At 48.6% G+C, this 18,001-nt stretch overlaps 1 protein-coding gene across 5 annotated transcripts in view; it reads left to right on the top strand.

The window, feature by feature from the left end:
• The first annotated feature begins 13,222 nt into the window (after nucleotides 1–13,222).
• LEKR1 (leucine, glutamate and lysine rich 1) overlaps nucleotides 13,223–18,001 on the top strand; it is a 106,741-nt gene continuing 101,962 nt past the window's right edge. For 4 of the 5 annotated variants that reach the window (XR_011142935.1, XR_011142933.1, XR_011142934.1 and 1 more), the window contains exon 1: nucleotides 13,223–13,471. Coding sequence is in view for 2 of the 5 variants with exons in the window: in XM_068955107.1 (XP_068811208.1) it covers nucleotides 13,403–13,471 (69 nt within the window). In the remaining 3 variants the exon portion in view is untranslated. The remainder of the gene's footprint in view (nucleotides 13,472–18,001) is intronic. The other variant, XM_068955108.1, reaches the window with a different exon arrangement.

The raw sequence follows: 18,001 nt of genomic DNA, 5'->3' as shown, positions 1-18,001 counted from the left end.
AGAGTTAGTAGAAGAATAATCTTGGCTTTCATCAATAAAGGGGGAAAAAAACTAACCAAACAAAAAAAAAAAACAAAACCGAAAGAGGAAAAATCGCTGGGAGGTTGCCTTGCAGACTTCCTAACAGAAATGGGTGTGTGCTGCACCAGTGAGAACGTGTGCTCCGCTTGGCAGTCTGCTGCACCCTGGGTAAGCTAACCCAACGTTCAGACCAGGAGGCCAGTCACCCACCTTGATTAACACAAATAGTCGCTTTACAGAGTTCTCTTCTCTTTCTTGTAGTGAGTTTGTCAGGGAGACTGAAACCTGCCTTCAGGCCTGCTTACGTAGTAGGACCTTGACAGAATCAATGGAGTGGCATGAGTGTCAGGGTAGCATCTAGCAGGAACAGAACATGCCCGTAATCACTAAGTACACTTTTAATTACCTCCTACATGCATCAGCACAGTTCTTCCCATATCACCAGTTGCTTAAGGGACAGTTCAGCAGACTGCTCTGAGAAATGAGCTATTATCAAATTTTCTTTGCGAATCAGTTCTAATAAGAAAATAGAGAATGGGCCTGATCCAAAGCTCATTAATGGGCATGTTCCCACTAGGTTTTTTAACAGAGGCTTGGGGAACCGGGGGGTTGGGGGGTGGGGCTGTTGCAATTCTTTGCATGTGTGTATGTATCAATAAAATATGCAAAGTACAGCTGAACTGAAACCCTCAGGTAGTGATCACAGATGATCTATTTAAAAGACTGTTATTAGGTTTCCCATCCTTCCCACTTCCCCTTTACTGTTTGTTATTGAACTGAACTTCTGCCTGTATTGGAGTGCAAAGCTTCTGAGGCAGGATTGTCACCTTCTGTGGCTGTGCGGGACCCCGCACAATGTTGTGCTGTGCCTTCCAAATAGCGTCTCAGGGTTTAACATGGTACAAATAAATAATAATGCTTTCTTGTCCTATTTTTGGTGGTGTCGCTTGTCAGGAAGTCAAGGATGAAACTAGACAAAAATGAGTATTTGTGATGAAGATCTCAATATGCCCTCATTTATATAGTAGGTGATGATACAAGCTTTGGGTAAAGCAATAGCATTATCAAAAGCCAATCAGTGTAACTTATAGTATGGGTGGTCCATTTGGAGATGGCAATAATAAACATGTGTTTGCTGAGAGGGAGTTTCTAGCCTGGGTGGGACTGCCAGGCTTGGCTAGATTGCTATAGTTATTTCCAGACTTGTGGGAAACTGGAGCACAGACTGTAAAATGTTGTGTGTACACTGGCAGGCCTGTATCCCAGGAGGGCTCAATTAACTTACAGTGCGTACTTCAGGAAACCTGCCAGGTGAACGCTTTGGGCTTCTACATCTGGAAGCAGAAGTTCAAATTCTTACTTGGGCCGCAGTGAGAAACGTGGTTACATCTGCTTCAGTCGATGTCTGAGTACAACGAAGCTATGACTGAGAATGTTGTCATAAAACGAACTGTACTGAACGTAAGGCTAAAGGAGTCTCCGTAACTGGACAGGAAACGGTTTAAGGGTGTTCTGAGTTGAAGGCTGGGCAGAAGATCAGAATATTGCTTACTAAGGTGCCACTTAAGTGCCAGCTGCTTGAAACGCTGAGTAAAAACAGCTAGACCATTGTAATTCCAATCTGATCTTCATACATGCGCACGCCCTTTGCTCACCACCAGTATGAATCGGTCTCCTAGCAGAGGTTTGCATCTAGTTAGGCTATAAAATGTCTGGGTTGGGGCTCCAGCCATGGTTCTGTTTTGGCCTCTGTATATTGTTCTAATGATATCCAGGGGCCATAAAGCTAGATTTCTCTAACTAATAATTTTGGAGCAGGAGATGTTCTCCATCCCTTCCTTACAGATTTTTGAGGACTGCTATGCTCCATCAGAAATATCTTGGGAAGTGGAGTGGTTTGAAGAAATATTGTAGTATTAGGTGATCATAGGGTAATTCAAGTAGCAGTGGACCTCAGGAGGGCTGTAGTCCAGCCTTCTGCTCAAAGCAGGGTCAGCTATGGGCTCAGACTTCTGGGCTTTAACCAACCTGGTCTTGAAAGTGTCAAAGGGAGGAGACTGCACAACTCTCTGGGCAGCCTGTTCCACTGCCTGACTGTCCTCACTGTGAGAAAGTTTCTCCTTATATCCAGGATTACACTGCCCCATTATCAGCTTTTGTTGTCTATAGATTAGAATCATTTTATATCACTTCCAAACTTAGTGCAGGGGGATGTAGAAGTGGTGGTGGTGGTGAGTGAGACCATAAATCGATGTAGTGAGACAGTTCTTGATAGAAGGTTGCAAGGATTAATGTTGGATAGCTCTCCCAGTGGCTTCCATGAGGTTCCTATGGCAATAGGAAGAGCAGTGTGTAACAGCTGAGATATGTCTGAAAGAATCCCCGGCGCAAGCCCAGAGCCTCACCCTGGATTAGCATGTGGAACAATCCTCCAAGACCGTATTCCTGGGCTTATGCAGTGTTATGCCCATTATGCCCATTATCTTCCCAGAGAACAGAGGGTGGCAGGGGAATGGATATGAGAACAATGTCTACATCAATCAAAGAGCTTGAAATCTCAACTCATTGCTGTAGTACTTAGGTTCTCAGAACGATGTTAAAGCAAAAGGTAGTGATGTAAAGCTACTCTCTGGTAGATTGCTAAGGCCTCTCCTTTCCCAGCTTTGTGGAGTGATCTCTTCCATCAAGATGGCTGTTCTGGTGTTCCCTCTCTCACAGCATGAGAGCTTTTTGCAGTCAGTGCCATGGCAGACTGGTCACGCTCTGTTCCAGAGTTCCCCCCGTTGGAGGGGAATTCAATATTGCCAGCTCCAAGTGCCGAAACCTCATGAGTTCGGCTGCTGAAAGTCAAGCTATTGCATGCGATTCATTAGACTGAAACAAAACATAAAGGCAGAAGGAGCTTTTTTGCTTCCTGGTATCGAAACCTCTAGTGGCACACACAATGTGTTTTTTTCCCTAGCACGTTCCTCCTCCCCCCAAAAGTTGAGATTCTCACACAATAACAAGGTTTGGGGACTTGGTTACAGAACTAGAGAGCATCTCTTTCTGCCATTGTGCTTCTGTCACTGTCAATAACAGTCAACAACACCTCCATACTAACATGATGACAACAAAAACAAACAAAAAAAATCATCTGAATTAATTTTTATTCTCCTATGGCTATGAAGTCTGTTTTTATGAGAATATTGTCCCATGTATGGGACAACAAATGCCAAATTGACCTAAGGATTGTTCTTTTCTAAATTTCCTTCGGGCTCCCTTTTTTTTCAGCTAGCTGGGTACAAATTGTTTCAAACATAATTAGGCTATTATAAATCATCTTCTCTTGCTCTCTTTTTTTTTTTCCCCCTGCCACAAGGAACACATTCTCATGCATTGATACTACACTTAAATTTGTGGGTTTTTTTCTGTTAGATTTTATGCGGTCTTCATACCTCTAAACACTTCAGGCTCATCAGCGTCAAACATCCGGAATGGATCTGAAATCTTTCTCTGCAGTGTTTTAAAGATGAGTAAGTTGTACAACTAAATTTCACAGGTCTCTGGACCTTCAGTAACACCATGATGTGCTTGTGTCAGGACACTGATTCAGTCTACTAGAGACGAAGGAGGTTGTTCTTGACTGCTGTCCACGCGGACGCTTGTTGGCTGGCTCAGCTATGAGAGATGAAAACATGTATGGGCTTTGGGCTTCAAGAGTGAACTTTTCCCTCTTTCTCTCTCTCTCTCTCTCCTTTTCTTTTTTTTTTTCCTTTAAACCTTAAAAGCAATCCATCCGAGTGAAGTGCTAGGAATTTCCCCTACCGTCTTCGCTTCCATTATCAATGGTGCAGTGTCCTAGTGCTGGTGCCCAGCTGTAGCTGCCTTAGTGATTTTTTTTTTTTCTAGTGAAGCTCTCCTGTGTTCACCTGTTCATACAGCAGTCTGGGCCCTGCCTGAAGGTGCAGGGCAGGTCAGAGATGCTGGCATTCCCATCAAACAACATAACTTGTACGGGGAAGGGACTTTGCTCTATCCAACTAGATGTTAGGTATCAAAGCAGGTTCAAACTGTGGCTGCAGCGTGGACGTGCCCTTCGGGACTCCTGCTGACTCACTGTTAAATATGGAGTGTGTTGACTTCTTTTGTGTTTTTTTTTTCTTTGTTTGTTGTTGTTGTTTTTAGATAGCAGAGAGGAAGAGGCTGTCTCTGATTACTTGTACTCAAACACCATTTTGGCATAGCCTGCCTGAGTTAGTCTCCTAGCGGATGAAAATAAACCTGTTTCTTCTGGCTCCTGGTGCCAGCTGTGATCTTTCTGTCCTGTGCACATACTGGAGGAGGGCAAACTCCTCCTTCCCTGGTGATTGTTAAACCACCTTCACCCCTTGGCAAGCTCTGGCACTGATGTAGCACTGTCATAGCAAGGCAGCTCATGCTTTTCTTCCAGAGATCAACAGTGTGGCTTGAGACAAACAGCAGCATCTGTCCCCTGCAGAGGTTCTTCCCTACCAGGCTTCCCTTTCTGTCATGCGTGGAGGACTGCTGCCAGCCCACCAGGGCTCCGAACGGTTGGTTGTAGCCTTTAGCAACTACAGAATGAACTCTAGCTGAGCACAAAGCAAACCGGTCAGAGGGAGAAATGCACAGCACTAGCAGCGAGGGCTGACGCTGATGGGCATTCCCGCTTCTGAAAGTCGGCGCTCTGCGCTGGAGTCCAGCGTGTACTGATGTGTTAGCCAGGCCCCATCTTCGCCTTGGGTCGGTTGCTGCACACAAATCCTCGAGTCTGCTTTGCAGAAACATGCACTGGTGACTAACGCATTGTGAGTGTCCTGTGGCTGGATCTAGGACTCTGGCAACCAGATGTTTCTGCTCAGGGTCGTGGGTTACCTGCACGTTCGCAGCGGTGTGTTACTCGGATTTCCTGCCTAGCCCTTTGCCTTGTGTGAACAATTCACACTCCTCTGCGTGTCAAGGAAGCATAAGCTTTAGGAAGAAGAATATAGTACAAGGAGGAACCTGAATCATTAAGTCTTGTCTCCTGTCAGTACAGGCACCCACGTCACTAAGCCTCTTTAAGAGATTCCTGCTCTACCTACTTCCAGCCCCGGTGCTGATCTAGTGAGTAAGCTTTGCCTTGGGGAACACGCGTGTCAAAGGGGCTGACATGCAGCCCGCTGGCTGCTCCGAGCGCAAGGCCTGGCTACGCTTCCGACTGACTTAGTGTTATGATTTCTTGGAACTTAACCAAAACTGTTGGAATAATTAGGAATTGCAATTCAAATATAACAGTGCATTTCCTCTTGATTTGGGGCTTCACAGGGTACTCCAGCGTTTGCCGCGATGCCATCAGTGATGCTCGCCGATGGATTGGGGCCGAGCTCTCGCCCGACGGTTTCGGAGTTAGTTTCACCCCGCCAACTCCAGCTCTGCGGAGACCTGCATCGGCTGCTGCCCTCCAGGCTTTTAAGGGGTTTAATCCGTGTGCGTCTACCAGCCCCTCGCGCTGCCCGGGTGGCAAGCAGCCTCGTTCACCTTTGCGGTGCTGTGACTCGGCTCAGCCAGGCCGCGGGGCAGACGGGTCCTTTCTGAGCTGGCCCCTGGAGAAGCGCCCGCCGGGAGGGAGGCGAGCCCTTGGGACGAAGCGGGCCGGTGCCGGCTGCGCGAGGCATGCAGCCGTGCTGGCCTAGCAAGCGCAGCCTGCCAGACGCGAGCTCCTGGCCGTGTGCCACGGCGAGGGAATCTGCCAACACCCCCCCCCTCCATTTTCTAATGGAGTAAAGGAAATACGAAGGGCTGCCCTGGCAGAGGCAGCTCTGCCGCCGTGGTCTGAGTGCCTTGTCTGAGGGCTTTTTTTTTTTTTTTTCCTTTTTTTTTCTTCTCTTCCTCTTGTCAGCTCACAAAGTGCTGGGAGGAAGGAAGTTCAGAGCAAGTTCTCGGTGTTGGGGCTGAGTCATGCAAGTTCACGGTTTGGCTGCGAACTGGCAGTTATGGTCACTGTCACCAGGACATGGCATGAGTCAAGGACCAAGCGCCTGCCCTGCCCTGAGAAACCTCCCTCTTCCTCCGAGCTTGGTTCTGCTGCTCCTGGGAGGGGGCCGCTCGCTTCCCTCCCCGCGGGGGCTGCTTCCCTCGCTCGTGCTCTGTTACTCGCTCTCCTGGAGGCTCCCTGTGCTGCTGCACCGAGGCCTCGCGTTTTGCGCGGCTGATGCCCTACGAAAACGTGGTCTCGGGAGCAAGTGACGCTTAACCCAGCCCAGCTCGAGGCTTTCCTGCCCAAGGCAAACTGGGGCTGGGAACCAGCGCTGGACTGTGGGAGGAAGGGGCAGGTTATTAAAAGCCCTGGTGAGATGGGAGTGGGAGGAGAGAAGGAGAGTAAAAAGGAAAGGAGGAAGTGATCTAAGAAAAGCAAGACTTGGTTTCTTGTGAGGAGGAGGAGGAGGAGGAAGGGAGAGTGAAAGGCCGCCAGCAAGGAGCGGGAACAGAAACAGGGGACGGGATAATAAGGCACGCTCAAGGAAACGGCCATCAGGAAACTAGTGGGGAAAACCCTGATAGAAATTGAGAGCGGGAGGAGAGGAAACCTAAGGAAATGGAAATGAAGGTGCCAACTGCAAGAAAACACCAGGAGAGTCGGCTAAATAGGAGTAGGCAAAAACCACAGAAATCCAAACCCACAGGTGTGCTTAGCCCACTCATGATAAAACGCCAGCGTCCCGGCCGAGGCAGGTGCCGCTTCACGTTCGCGCGCGTGCTCCGGGGTCTCCGCCTGGGTCGGCAACGCGGAGGGGCGCCGCTCGGGAAGCGAGCGGTCCAGCGGGGCTCCGAGGCTGCTCAGGACCCACCTGCTGCTGCCTCGCTTGGCAGGAGAGGGCACGACTCTCGAAAGGAAGGGGGTTTTTTTTGTTTGGTGTTTTTTTTTGTTTTTTTAATTTCCGTTTAACTTTTGGCATCACGTTAGAATATGCAAATACAGGCTCAGTACCAGAACACAGGGACAGCTGCTAAAATTGTTCATGCGCGTAGTTTTTTACTGACTGCTGTTTTTTCACGCTGTCTTCTAATGACTACGTCGAGTGTTTAGAAAGACGGCTAGGAATTTCTGGGCACGCTGTACGAGCCGTTTGTGTTTTGCTTATTTTGGGGAGGGGGCTTTTGAAAAATGCTGCCTCTTAGCCTGGATTTAAGAATTAATTAAATTGAATTAAACTGTAGCCACTCTACACTGGATAAGGCCACACTCATTGTTAAACCTTTGAGAGGAAAAACCAGTGCATTAGGATTACCTAGCAGACTATACCCTGGACCACACTCTGTCCTCTTATGTATACCTGTAGTTTGCAATTAAGCTAATGAATGTTGCAGAGAAAGCAGAACTTGGCCAGGTCTGTGTTTTTATGTATCAGGTAAAATTTATGAGTTCTTTCATGTCATTAGCCTCTTGACACATAGTGGCTAAATCCCCAGGGGAGAGTGCTGCTTGACAGATTAGCATGTTATGGCTTTATTGCTGTCACGTACCCCAGGTGGAAACTTTGCACATGCACACCTTCTGATCTGCGGTCTGAGCAGCTGCAGGTTTGTTCTCGGCTTACCCAGCATCAAGATTGCCCACTTAACTCAGCTTCCGAGGGCAGGAATTTATGCTAAACGGCCGATGAGCGAGCGTTGGCCAACGTGAACTTCCTCACTCTGACCTCCGAAGTCTTCCAAGCTCTTTGACTGTGCGGTGGGAGCCAGAGGCCTATATTTAGGGGGTTGTGTTTACATCCTCACCGTGGCAACGCAGCGCGCATTGTGAGCAGGCTGTAGACAATTCTCCGTTTAGCTCCCCACGGCACGTTTCCCTTCTCATCTGTAGCTCTCCCTTCCTGCCTGTGCATCTCGGAGGAGCTAGACTGTAAGGACGCCCTGCAGAGAGCCGGATGGGAGCTCTTCCCCAAGAGAAAGGCTTATGATTCATAGGCTTTGCTTGGGTTTAGTTTTTTGCAGGATGCAATCATGCCAACGCTCTGATTGTTGGCTTGTTTGTTTTTTTTTCCTGATTTTCCTTAACCTTACTTAGATTGATAGTCATCTTATTCTGCATACAAACAGGCAGGACAGTGAAAAGACTTGTCCAGTCTTTCATTTTGAGGAATTCACGTTAGTGAGTTGCCTGAGGAATACTTCATAAGAAAACGTTTTCGTTTCAGAACACTTCCCAGAAGCTCAAAAAATTTTTCTTTTTGCCCTTAGCAGCAGGGAATTCAGTGAAGCAGAAGTCTGGTAAAGCCACAAGTGCAGCACCCAGCTCGCAGTGAGTGCAAAGGGCTGGGTGCTGCTCTCATAGCTGGTCGCTCTGCTCCTGTTGTTTTCAGCTGGGACTTTTCCTGAAATAAAAGTGTAAGTTGTTTAAAAAAAAAAAAAAAGTCCCATATTTCCTATTCCTTGGAAAACAAGCTTGAAAAACTTGCCAGTTACTGAGAGCAGTTGTGCTTTCAACACCAGGCCTTGTTAGCAGGGTCTCTGGGCTGCGGCAGTCCTCGGAGGCGCACCTTGGCAGCTGCTCGGGAGAAGTCCCCTTCCCCCTTGGTGTTATCTCAGCTCGGAGGAGATGCCAAATGCTCTCCGAACACCCGAACGGTGCCGTAGCGCAGCCTCCCCTCTGGCAGGGCTCGCCCCGAGGGTGCCAGCACAGCAGCCGTGCCGTTCCCCTCTTCGCGGCGGGCAGGAGCAGCCTGCTGAAGCTCCTGGAGAACCGCGGTCTTAAACGGAGTTTGTGAGGCTTTCTCCAAAGCGGCCGGCTTGTAACAGCCTTTGCGGTGCTCGGACAGGCCCCTTCTGCGAGAGCTGGCTCTGATGACTTGAATTAATGAGGGGGAGAAAGCAGGATGTTTGTGGATATTTAAATGGGAGCGAGGGTGCGTGTAGGGATGGATGCTCCACAAAGGGAAATTGGATCCATGTGGAAACGCGTGTGGGTGGGCTGTTAGAAAGCTTTCTGTTTCGTGCTGGAGTTGGTTGTCGGCAAACGCAGACTTAGTCCTTGCCCAAGGGCTGGCTGCAATTGATTCCTAACGAATAAAATATTAGCGTGCCTGCAGTAGAAATCAACCAAGCTGGGCTGAAACTTTGTTTGCTACAGCTGTTCATCCCACTCAAAGCTCCCCTTTTCGTTAACGTTTACCCTGAGCGAAGGCTTCTGCTGGACTCGCTTGGCTTTGGACCAGTTTCTAAAGGCCAAATCCTGCTCCCATTTCTGCTAACAGCGAGAGTCCGCGTGAGCTCCAGCAACTTGAGCTGGGGCGCTAGCGGGTTGAGTCCGGCTGTGCTTTTTGCCCGTGCCAGGACGCTGGGCTCCCCTGTACAGGCTTTTCTACTGCCGCTGTCTGGCAGCGGGAGCAGCTGGCGGTGGAGGAGGGCGAACCCCGAGGAACGGGCCGTCTGCTGCCGGGGGTCTGCCCCCCTGGAGCGAGAGCAAGGCAGGCAGATTCTGCCTTGGGTGTGTGCTGGTTTATTTTGCAAATATCTGTGGAGTTGTATATTTATGTTTGAGAAGGCAAGGTCAAACAAATATGCTTAGAGTGAACGTCGTGATCGCTCTTAGTTCCTGGAAGCGTGTTGCAGAGCTCTGAGCGGCCTGGGAGCGAGTCCCGCTCTCCCCTCCCAAGGAGACCCCTTCTTGGCGCCGCTTCGGCAGCCCGTCGGGCGCTGCAGCTCGCCAGCGTGCCCGGTTTTAACCCTGCCTGATGGCCAGCTCGGGTGGGGAGCTTGCGGGGAGGTCTCTGTGGTGTGCGCTGGGGCCGGCGCTGCTACGTGGACACCGCAGCTTCCTCTTCAGCCAAGTTAACCTGGAGCTGACAAAACGGTGACGGAGCAGGTGCAGGTGGCAGTCTGCTTGCGGAGGATGCGCTCTCCGAAACGAGCAGCGACAGCAGGATCTGGAGGAACGCTTTCTGCTCGGGAGAGCAGCCATCTGCTTCTCCCACCTACTCTCCAGCGTGCTCAACTTCTCCCTTATCCCCCTGCGAGAACTTCTGCTGTAATTACATCTTGCCGTTTCTCCTCAGGAAGAAATGTGAAGGTGGCATGAGCAGAATCTGGTATAAATAAAAAGCTGCTGCAGAGCCCTTTCCATATTTAAGCTAGTGGAAACTGCTTACTGTTTTGTTTGTGCGGTGTAGAGCTTCATGGCCTTTCACTCGTAGCTGGTCCTATAAATTAACACAAAAGCATCGAAATGTCAAGCTTTTCCAAAAATAGTTACTAATTTCATGTGCGCATCCTCTGCTTCTTTTAAAATACCCAATTTGTGCAAAACAAACGGGACATGAAACAACATGTCTAAAATCCCATGAAGACCTGCATCCGCATTTGAGAAAGCAGTGAAATGAAGTTGTTGTGCAGTTCTCTGACTTCCTCAAAGAGCTGCAGGAGGAAACTGGCCCTGGTTGACCTGGAGTGCCCAGGTGAAGCTGGGAGCACGAGTGTAAAGCCTGCAGCTAACCACATGGGTTAGTGTTGGCCCTGGCAGGAGCCATAAACCTGCGCTCAGGTTTTGTTTCCCAGGTTGCCCTGAGAGCAGGGGAAGAACAACGTGCAAAAAGGCTGGCTCTTGCTTGTATCGCACGGGCTCCATTTAGGATCCGAGTTCTTTACTGCTGCCCTTGCAAACAGCACAAAAATGAGAGGGGGGTGTTACTCAAAACTTGCCCACCTTTGCAAGTAACCTGGGAGCTTGACATTTTGCGACTAACCTGTTTAGGGTTTCCTGCGCTCTGGGGGAACGCATGGCCAAGGCTCCAGCCCTGCGCCGGAGCTGTACGGAACGGGACGTGGAGCTGCTGTGGGGCAACAAGGCAAGCGTTTCCAGCAGGGACCTTGGCCAGAGTGAGACGTGCTGTTACGTGGGGGGGTGATAGGGCAGCAGCCCTCTGCCAGCCTGGAGGAAAAGCAGAGCAGCAGGTCTTTGGAAGGCTAGTCTGGGCCTATGAATTTGGAGTTGATTTCCCTTTCTTTACAGGTGTGAACCCTATCCTGTTTAGCCTGGACAAAGTCAGGTTGCTCCAGTTCTCTGAAAAGAAACTAGCAAGTGGCAAATGTGTGTGTGAGATCAGATATCTCTATACCTGCCTTTTTTGTAAGGCCAGGCTTTCTGCAAAAGGAGATGGAAATCATGAAACCGCTGCCTGGTGTGATTTCCTAAGCCTGCTTTTCCAGAGAGTAAAACTGGAAATAAGTTTCTAGATACAGATACAGTGACTTGTCAGAGTGTTTTTGTTTGATGTATTTGCAAAAATACATCATCATAATCAACAGCATCCTCACTAGGGAACAAAAATAAGCCCATTGCTAAGGATGAGCTGACATCCTTGCATAGCAATGAGAAAGCTGATTAGGTTTCCATTACTTACGTTGCACAAATCAGGGGGATTTCATTTGTGTAGCTGCAGGTATCTTCCGGATAGCAGAACATTACAGGTAACACAAGACAGGGAAAGCATCAGCTCTTAAGTGCAGATTAGCAGAGATGGGATGGGCATCATCTAACTGCAAACGTTTGCAAGGGCCATCACTTGCAGTAATGATCAAAGTCACAATGCCATTTTAATGGCATGTTGTCAGAGGAACAACATTTAGCTCATACCTAGAGAATGTCCAGTGCAGTCTTAAGTAGTCTCATTACATATTATTCTCTCTCTTTCCCTATCTGAAAGATGGCTTCATGCTTCTACCAGATCTCTATCTTGAGCGCTTCGTGGCGTGTCATAGTAAATGGGTCATAAGTCTGCTAAGGAGAAGTAAGAGTATATTTCAAGTGTCATAAAAAACAGGGCCAGAAGAGTCCTCAAGGTTCTCTTTGCCTGTCCTAAGGCAGGATTAACTTCTAAACTCGCCCTGATTAAAGTCAGTCCAGCATCTTCTTGAAACCTTTCAGAGATGGAAAATTCAGAAGCCTCCTGAATATCCAGTGCAATTATTAGAGATGACTAACCTAATTTTTATTTGCTGAAATGTAAACCTGTTATTACATGTCCTTTCCACAGTAGTCACAGGCCGTTTATACCCTTCCTTTTTGCAGCAACTTCTTACATACTTAAAAAGTGCTGTCATGTTGTGCCTCAGTCTTATCTTTTGTAGCCTAAACAAACCCTGTTCTTTTCAGTCCTTCCTCACAGGTCATGTTCTTCAGAGCTCCCATCATTTCTCCTTCCCTCCTCTGCGTTTCCCCAAACTGGGTCGTACCTTCTCTCAAGTCTGGTGCCCCAGGCCAAGGCCCTGTGGAGCTGAGAGGAGCGGAAGGATTACTTCACATGTCCTTCAGCAATTCTCGTATTTATACAAAACAAATTTGTTGTTTGCTCGTTTTTGCAATAACTGCCGTTACTGACTCATGCTGGGTTTGTGATCTGCAACTAAATTATACCGGAATTGATGAACATCAGGGGTGGGACTGTGCAGCAGTGGCGCATTGCCTAGGCTGGTACAGTATAATTACGCGTGCTATGCGGTGTGGTTAGTGGGACGACTGCCTGTGAATCGAGAAACTGAGGTCCTGTTCCAGGTTTCCAGCTTTGCCACTGACCTACCATATGATCTTAACTGAGTCACTTCCCCTTGCTGGTTGCTGTTTCCTAGCCGTTGCCTGCCCGGCCTCTTTAGACTAGAGCTCTTTGGGACAGGGATGCTGACTGTGTGTTTGTACGCGCCTGGCACGCTGGAGCCCTGAGGTCTGTTGAGCCCTCTGGCCGCTGCTGTAACGCAAATAACACCTGGATCTGTGCTTTTCCAGTGAACAGTACACTTCCCCTTTCATGCTGCGAGCCCTGATGCCTCACTCGAGAGTAACGCCTTTCCCCGGCGCCGAGGCACGCGAGATGCTTGGCGGTGATTAGAGGACACGGCAGGTTCGCGCGCACAGGCCACCTCACTTACGGAGGATGTGTACTCATAAATAGCTGGATTTCAAATGCACAGTGAATTTAAATTTAATAAGCATCCTTATTCATTCAATATCAACAGATTATTAAAAACTGCCTTATTGGAGATTAACAGCTGAAAAGAAGAGTGACATTGCCACTTAAACACACACACAAGCACTGCTTTTTTTTTTTTTTTTGAGATCTGAGAGCACGTGCAAACCAGTCTTGTTTGCCAAGTAAAGGCTCTCCAACAGGAAAACGACCTCGTGGCGCTGCCTTTTTGCAGTTTAACCTCAGACTCTTGTGCTGTCACTCAGGAAGGGCAGAGCGAAGCAGGGGAAAGCCTGTATGTCTCTTCCAGACCTGCACCTCATTAGTACATGTGTTCCTGATAAGTGGGCGGTTTTTGTGTGAAATCGATAGTCGTCCAGTTAAATCTGACATCGAGGAAAGATTTGGAGACGATTAATTGGAGGTGTTGCCAGCCATGCATGCATACGCGCTCCCTTAGCTCTCTCGGTACTGACCTAATTCAGTGCTCAGCACAGCGCAGGCAAACGGTGAGTCAAATGCTGCCGTTGCGCTTCGGAGCGGGGCGAGAAGGGAGCTGTGCGTGTGCCTCGGGAGAAGGAAGATGTGGAAAGAGGTGAAATGGCCGCGGGAATTCTTGCTGCCTGAAGAGTCTTAGGCAAGCGCGGGCTGCGTGCGGCAGGAGGTCACTAATCCGCGAGCAAAGCACGGACTGCGTTCCCCCGGCAGTGCAGTGCTTTCCCTGTGCTTTTAAGTGCTGGTGGCCACAGACCAGCAGCCAAGCTACGCGCTCTGAGGACCGGCGGGTGTGCTCGCCTCCTCTGCAAAAGCCGAACGTCCTTCTGGACCCTCAGTAGCAAGGGCCCAAATGCAGGGCCCTCGCTTAAACCGCGGGGCAGCTGCTTTCATGAACGCTTCCACTGACAGATTGGGCCTCCTTGTCCGAGGAACTGGGTTGGGACGTGAGGGGGGACCCACCGTCAGTGCTCATGTGGCTGCGGCACAGACAGCTGACTGTGCTGGCCGATGCGCCCTTCGCCTCGCCAGCAGTGCAGGTTCGTGCTCAACCTTAATCCACAAATCAGCTCTGTAACAGATCGGAACCGATTTAATCCACTGCAGAAAGATAACAACCACAGTCAGCTCAGACAAACTGCTCTTTACCATAATTGTTCTCCTGCAGATTGCATATGACGCATTGTTTACTCATCTATAAATAGTTTCTGTTGAACTGTTCACAGAGCGAACCTAAAATGGGATGTTACCAAAGAGCTGTCAAAACAGCTCAGAAATGGAAATACGTGTATATGAATTAGTTCTGCTGCCAGTCCCCTTAAATTATAGCTTACACACCTGCAATTTCTGCTAAATACTCTTAATGTATTTCTTTATGCACAGGCATTAGAGCAGCAAGACCTACATTAGTACTACATGCAGGTGCTTTGTTCTCCTCCTGGTTTGCATTTCCAAAGTACTCTGTAAGGCCAGTCCGTGGCCTCAACACCTGACGCCTTGTAAGAATGGCTGTACTGGATCATGACAGAGGTCCACCTGACGCTCTTTTCTGCCTCTAGTAGCAAATATTCAGAGGAGAGTACAAGAAACACAGAAGAGTAGGAAACCTTCTTGAGGCACAGGTCATGTCTAGTGAAAGGTCTTTGTATCTTGTGGTCTTTCTTGTTTCACCCTCCCCTGAAGAAGCGGTCTCCAGAATGGCTCTAAGTGTTTGTGTCTCACCCCACCTCTTTTCTTGCACGGCCGTCTCACGTGCGGTCCCACGTGCTCTAGCAGAGGAGCAATTGCAAGCTTGGGCTCTGGCATGGCCGATGGGCTGGGGGTTTGTGGGCGTTGTGGTGGGCACCTCTAAGGGCTGTGTGGCTGCAGTCCGCAACTCCCGTGCACAGCTGGGAGGAACAGATTAGCTACCCCAGGAGCTTTGCAGGTTGTGCTGGTGTTCCTGTCTTTTTTTGAAAGATGAACTTTTTTCCTGAGTTTCCTCTCTCTGAAAATCGTAGGAAACAATGTGCTGGGAGGCAGGCTTCATTGATTTCTTGCCGAGTCTTACCAAATCCTCTCTGCAGGGGTTTTTTCCTTTCTGCTTCATGTCAGATGTGCTGGGATGTATGATGCAGTGCACTCTACTGCAATGCTACCTAAGGAGCAGCTTTCTCCATCCCCCGCCTCCATCCTCCAATTGTCCAACTTTTGCAGTATCTCAGCTATGGGAAATAGAAGGCCAACCTTCTTACTTGATGGAAATCTTTTATTTTGGATTTTCTGGTGGTTGAATATCCAGAACCCCAAACTAATTTCAGTTTTGTGACAGTACCTCCCCACTCCCATCAGCCACCACTTCAAACATAGGGAAATTTTTTACAGTTTGCTCAGCAAACTTGCCTGTGCATATGCTTAATCAAAAGAGTTGGAGTGAATGGTCTAGTGTGTTTGCGGTGCACTCCTACACGCAACTCTCCTAGTTCAAAGGAACGTTTGCTGAGAAAGATGTCGAATTTGGGGGACCACGCTGGCACGGCCTGGTTTTGCTTGCTGCGTTCGTGTGAGTAGTTGGAAGCCGAGCGCTCTGCTAAGTATGATAGCGTTCTCAGTTCTTTTTCTTTTTTTTCTGGTATGCAATACCTGAAGCTAATGGAGCCTAAAGGGGCCCTTGAGAACCATGTTTAACCCAGCCCTATCTGCACACCTGCGCTGGGCGCTCGACAGCAGTGCGACTAGCTGACCTGCTGGGGGCTGATGGGCCAGAGTAGCAGAGAAGACCCTTTATGGTCACCTGCGCTGGAGTGACTGCTCGTTCCCCTGGCTACACGAACTCCGTCTCTTCAGCAAACCAGAACGGAGTCATGACAACACTGCAGAATTCGAATGTGCTGCCTTCAGCCCCTGTAAGGAGACCCCTTAGTTCATGTGGGACGCAGTAGATCTGCTTTTTTGTCCGGTATTCCTGGTATGTTATTCAAGAATGAAGCAGCAAAGAGAGACATATCAGATCGGAGTGTAGATTTGCTGTAGTTCCCAAAATGGTGCACTTCAAAAGGGGACATCTTGCAGATGCTTACTACCATCTGACAGAAATGCCTTGATAAAAACGTTACGGTCCACGCTGTGTGGACTGCCCTAGACCTGTTTTGTATTTTGAGCCTGGGTTGGGAAAAGGTGCCCGTTAACAGACTTCCAAACACAGTGTTACTGAGAAGCTACGCAAAGTCTTGAAAAAACCCCACTAGTGGCCTTGAGGCCAGCCAGGAAAAGTTGACAGAGCTATGGTTGGGCTTGGCAGTGGCTGCGCAGTGTGGGAGCAATCTTAAGTACTGATTCTCATGGAGAAATATGAAATTTGAACTAGGAGCAGGGAGCCCACCTCCCTGCTACTACTCCTTAGTAGCGAATCCTCTTCTCTTATGGTCCTCCCAGTGGGCACAACAAATAGTTTCCAAACGAGTGTCCTCATCAGTGGACTGTCCTGCCCTTTCTGGGGCTGTGGACACTCAGTACTTTGAAGAATTCAAGTCTAAGTGTTTAGTCTGGAAGGGAAACATACGAACAAAGTCCCTAGTTAGAGATGGCTGTTGTCATACCATTCCAGGTCTGGAGATTTATGACCTACTCCTTATTCTCCTTAGGTTGTTGGGGCTGCTTCTTTATGGATCCATTCACAGGGACTCTCTTTCCCGGCCCCCTCTATAGCTGATGCTTATCTGGGAGACTTGGAGTACGTCACCTTCAAAAACGCTACATGATAGGACCATAATGGCTGGATGTTGGCCTTGAGCTCTTGTGCTGTCATTGTCAGAGTCCAGTCATGCTTTCACTAGGCTTGTAGCATTTGCCCATTTGGGCAGACTTTGGTATAAAGGCCACCTCAGTTTTCAGCAGCATCCCTGTTCTCTGTTCCTCAGTGAAATTATTGCCCCTTTCCTTTTAGAAAGGGCGGTCGTCCTGTCCTGGTGCACAGACTTACAAGGAGCACTAGGAATTTGCTCTGTCCTAGGCAATATTTATTTGCTCTCATTCAGCTGATCTAAAAAGACCCTGAAACTGCAGAGAAGGGAGCAGTTCCCATACCTGCTATAAACAGCCATTCTGGAGCTATTGTTCTCTTGCAGGAACTTGTATGTGAAGTAAAATTTCCTAGGAAACAGCCTGGAGGAATAGTAACTGGGCATATGGTACCTAAATATGAGAACTTACTATGAGCCTTATGCCAAAAAATAGATAATTTAATGTACTGACACTACTGATAGCAAGATGGGTTCATGCCTGCCCAAAATAACTTCAGTAAACTGAAGTCACTGCAAAATGACACTAACGTGAGTAACTGTACACCTTAACAGACCCTGTGTGCCAAGTTTCAGGCTCATCCGTTTAAAAGAATGAGAATAAGAAGACTTTGTAATAAATACAATGGAAAAATTCTTGGCCAGAATATTGCACAATATCATTCTTCAGTGTTTGTTACCTGCAGCCAGAGTGCTTTAGGTTACAACTGATCCTATCAGAGCCAGAAGGAAAGTGGTAGCAGCATTTTTATCAGCACTAAGAAAGGATATCTCTGAAGGAGCACAGAGAGAGGGCTCGTAATGCAGCGGGTGAGGTTCTGACTGCGTCCTGGAGCACTGCTCTACCAAAACACTCGTGCTAAGGAACTGCTGCAAAACCTCCTTGCTGGGGACTCTGCCCGCTGCCCCGCGGGAGGGCCCTCGCTGTTCTTGGCTTCCTGTTCGGTGCTGCTGTGTCTTACAAATTCCTGCGCTACCTCTTGGGAGAAGTGCCTCAACCACAGTGGTGGGTGTCTAGGGGACATTAGCCAGAGTCCAGATCCTTTCAATTTATATCCAACCACTAAAGCTCAGAGCTGCCTGGAACCTAGAGGGGTACATCAATGCAATCTAGACGGCAAAAATCCCTATATGAAGGGAGGCATTCAGCGCAAGGACTAGCCTCAAAATCTCCCAAATTCTCAACGTTTGGGATCTTCAGTTCTACAGCTACTTTATATAAGGATAGCCTGGGCCACCTTCTGTCATGTTAATTTATTTTAGGAG

This window comes from Struthio camelus, chromosome 9 (genome assembly GCF_040807025.1).
Source record: "Struthio camelus isolate bStrCam1 chromosome 9, bStrCam1.hap1, whole genome shotgun sequence".
Taxonomy (NCBI): Eukaryota; Metazoa; Chordata; class Aves; order Struthioniformes; family Struthionidae; genus Struthio; species Struthio camelus.
This window is presented reverse-complemented; position numbering and strand designations above follow the sequence as displayed.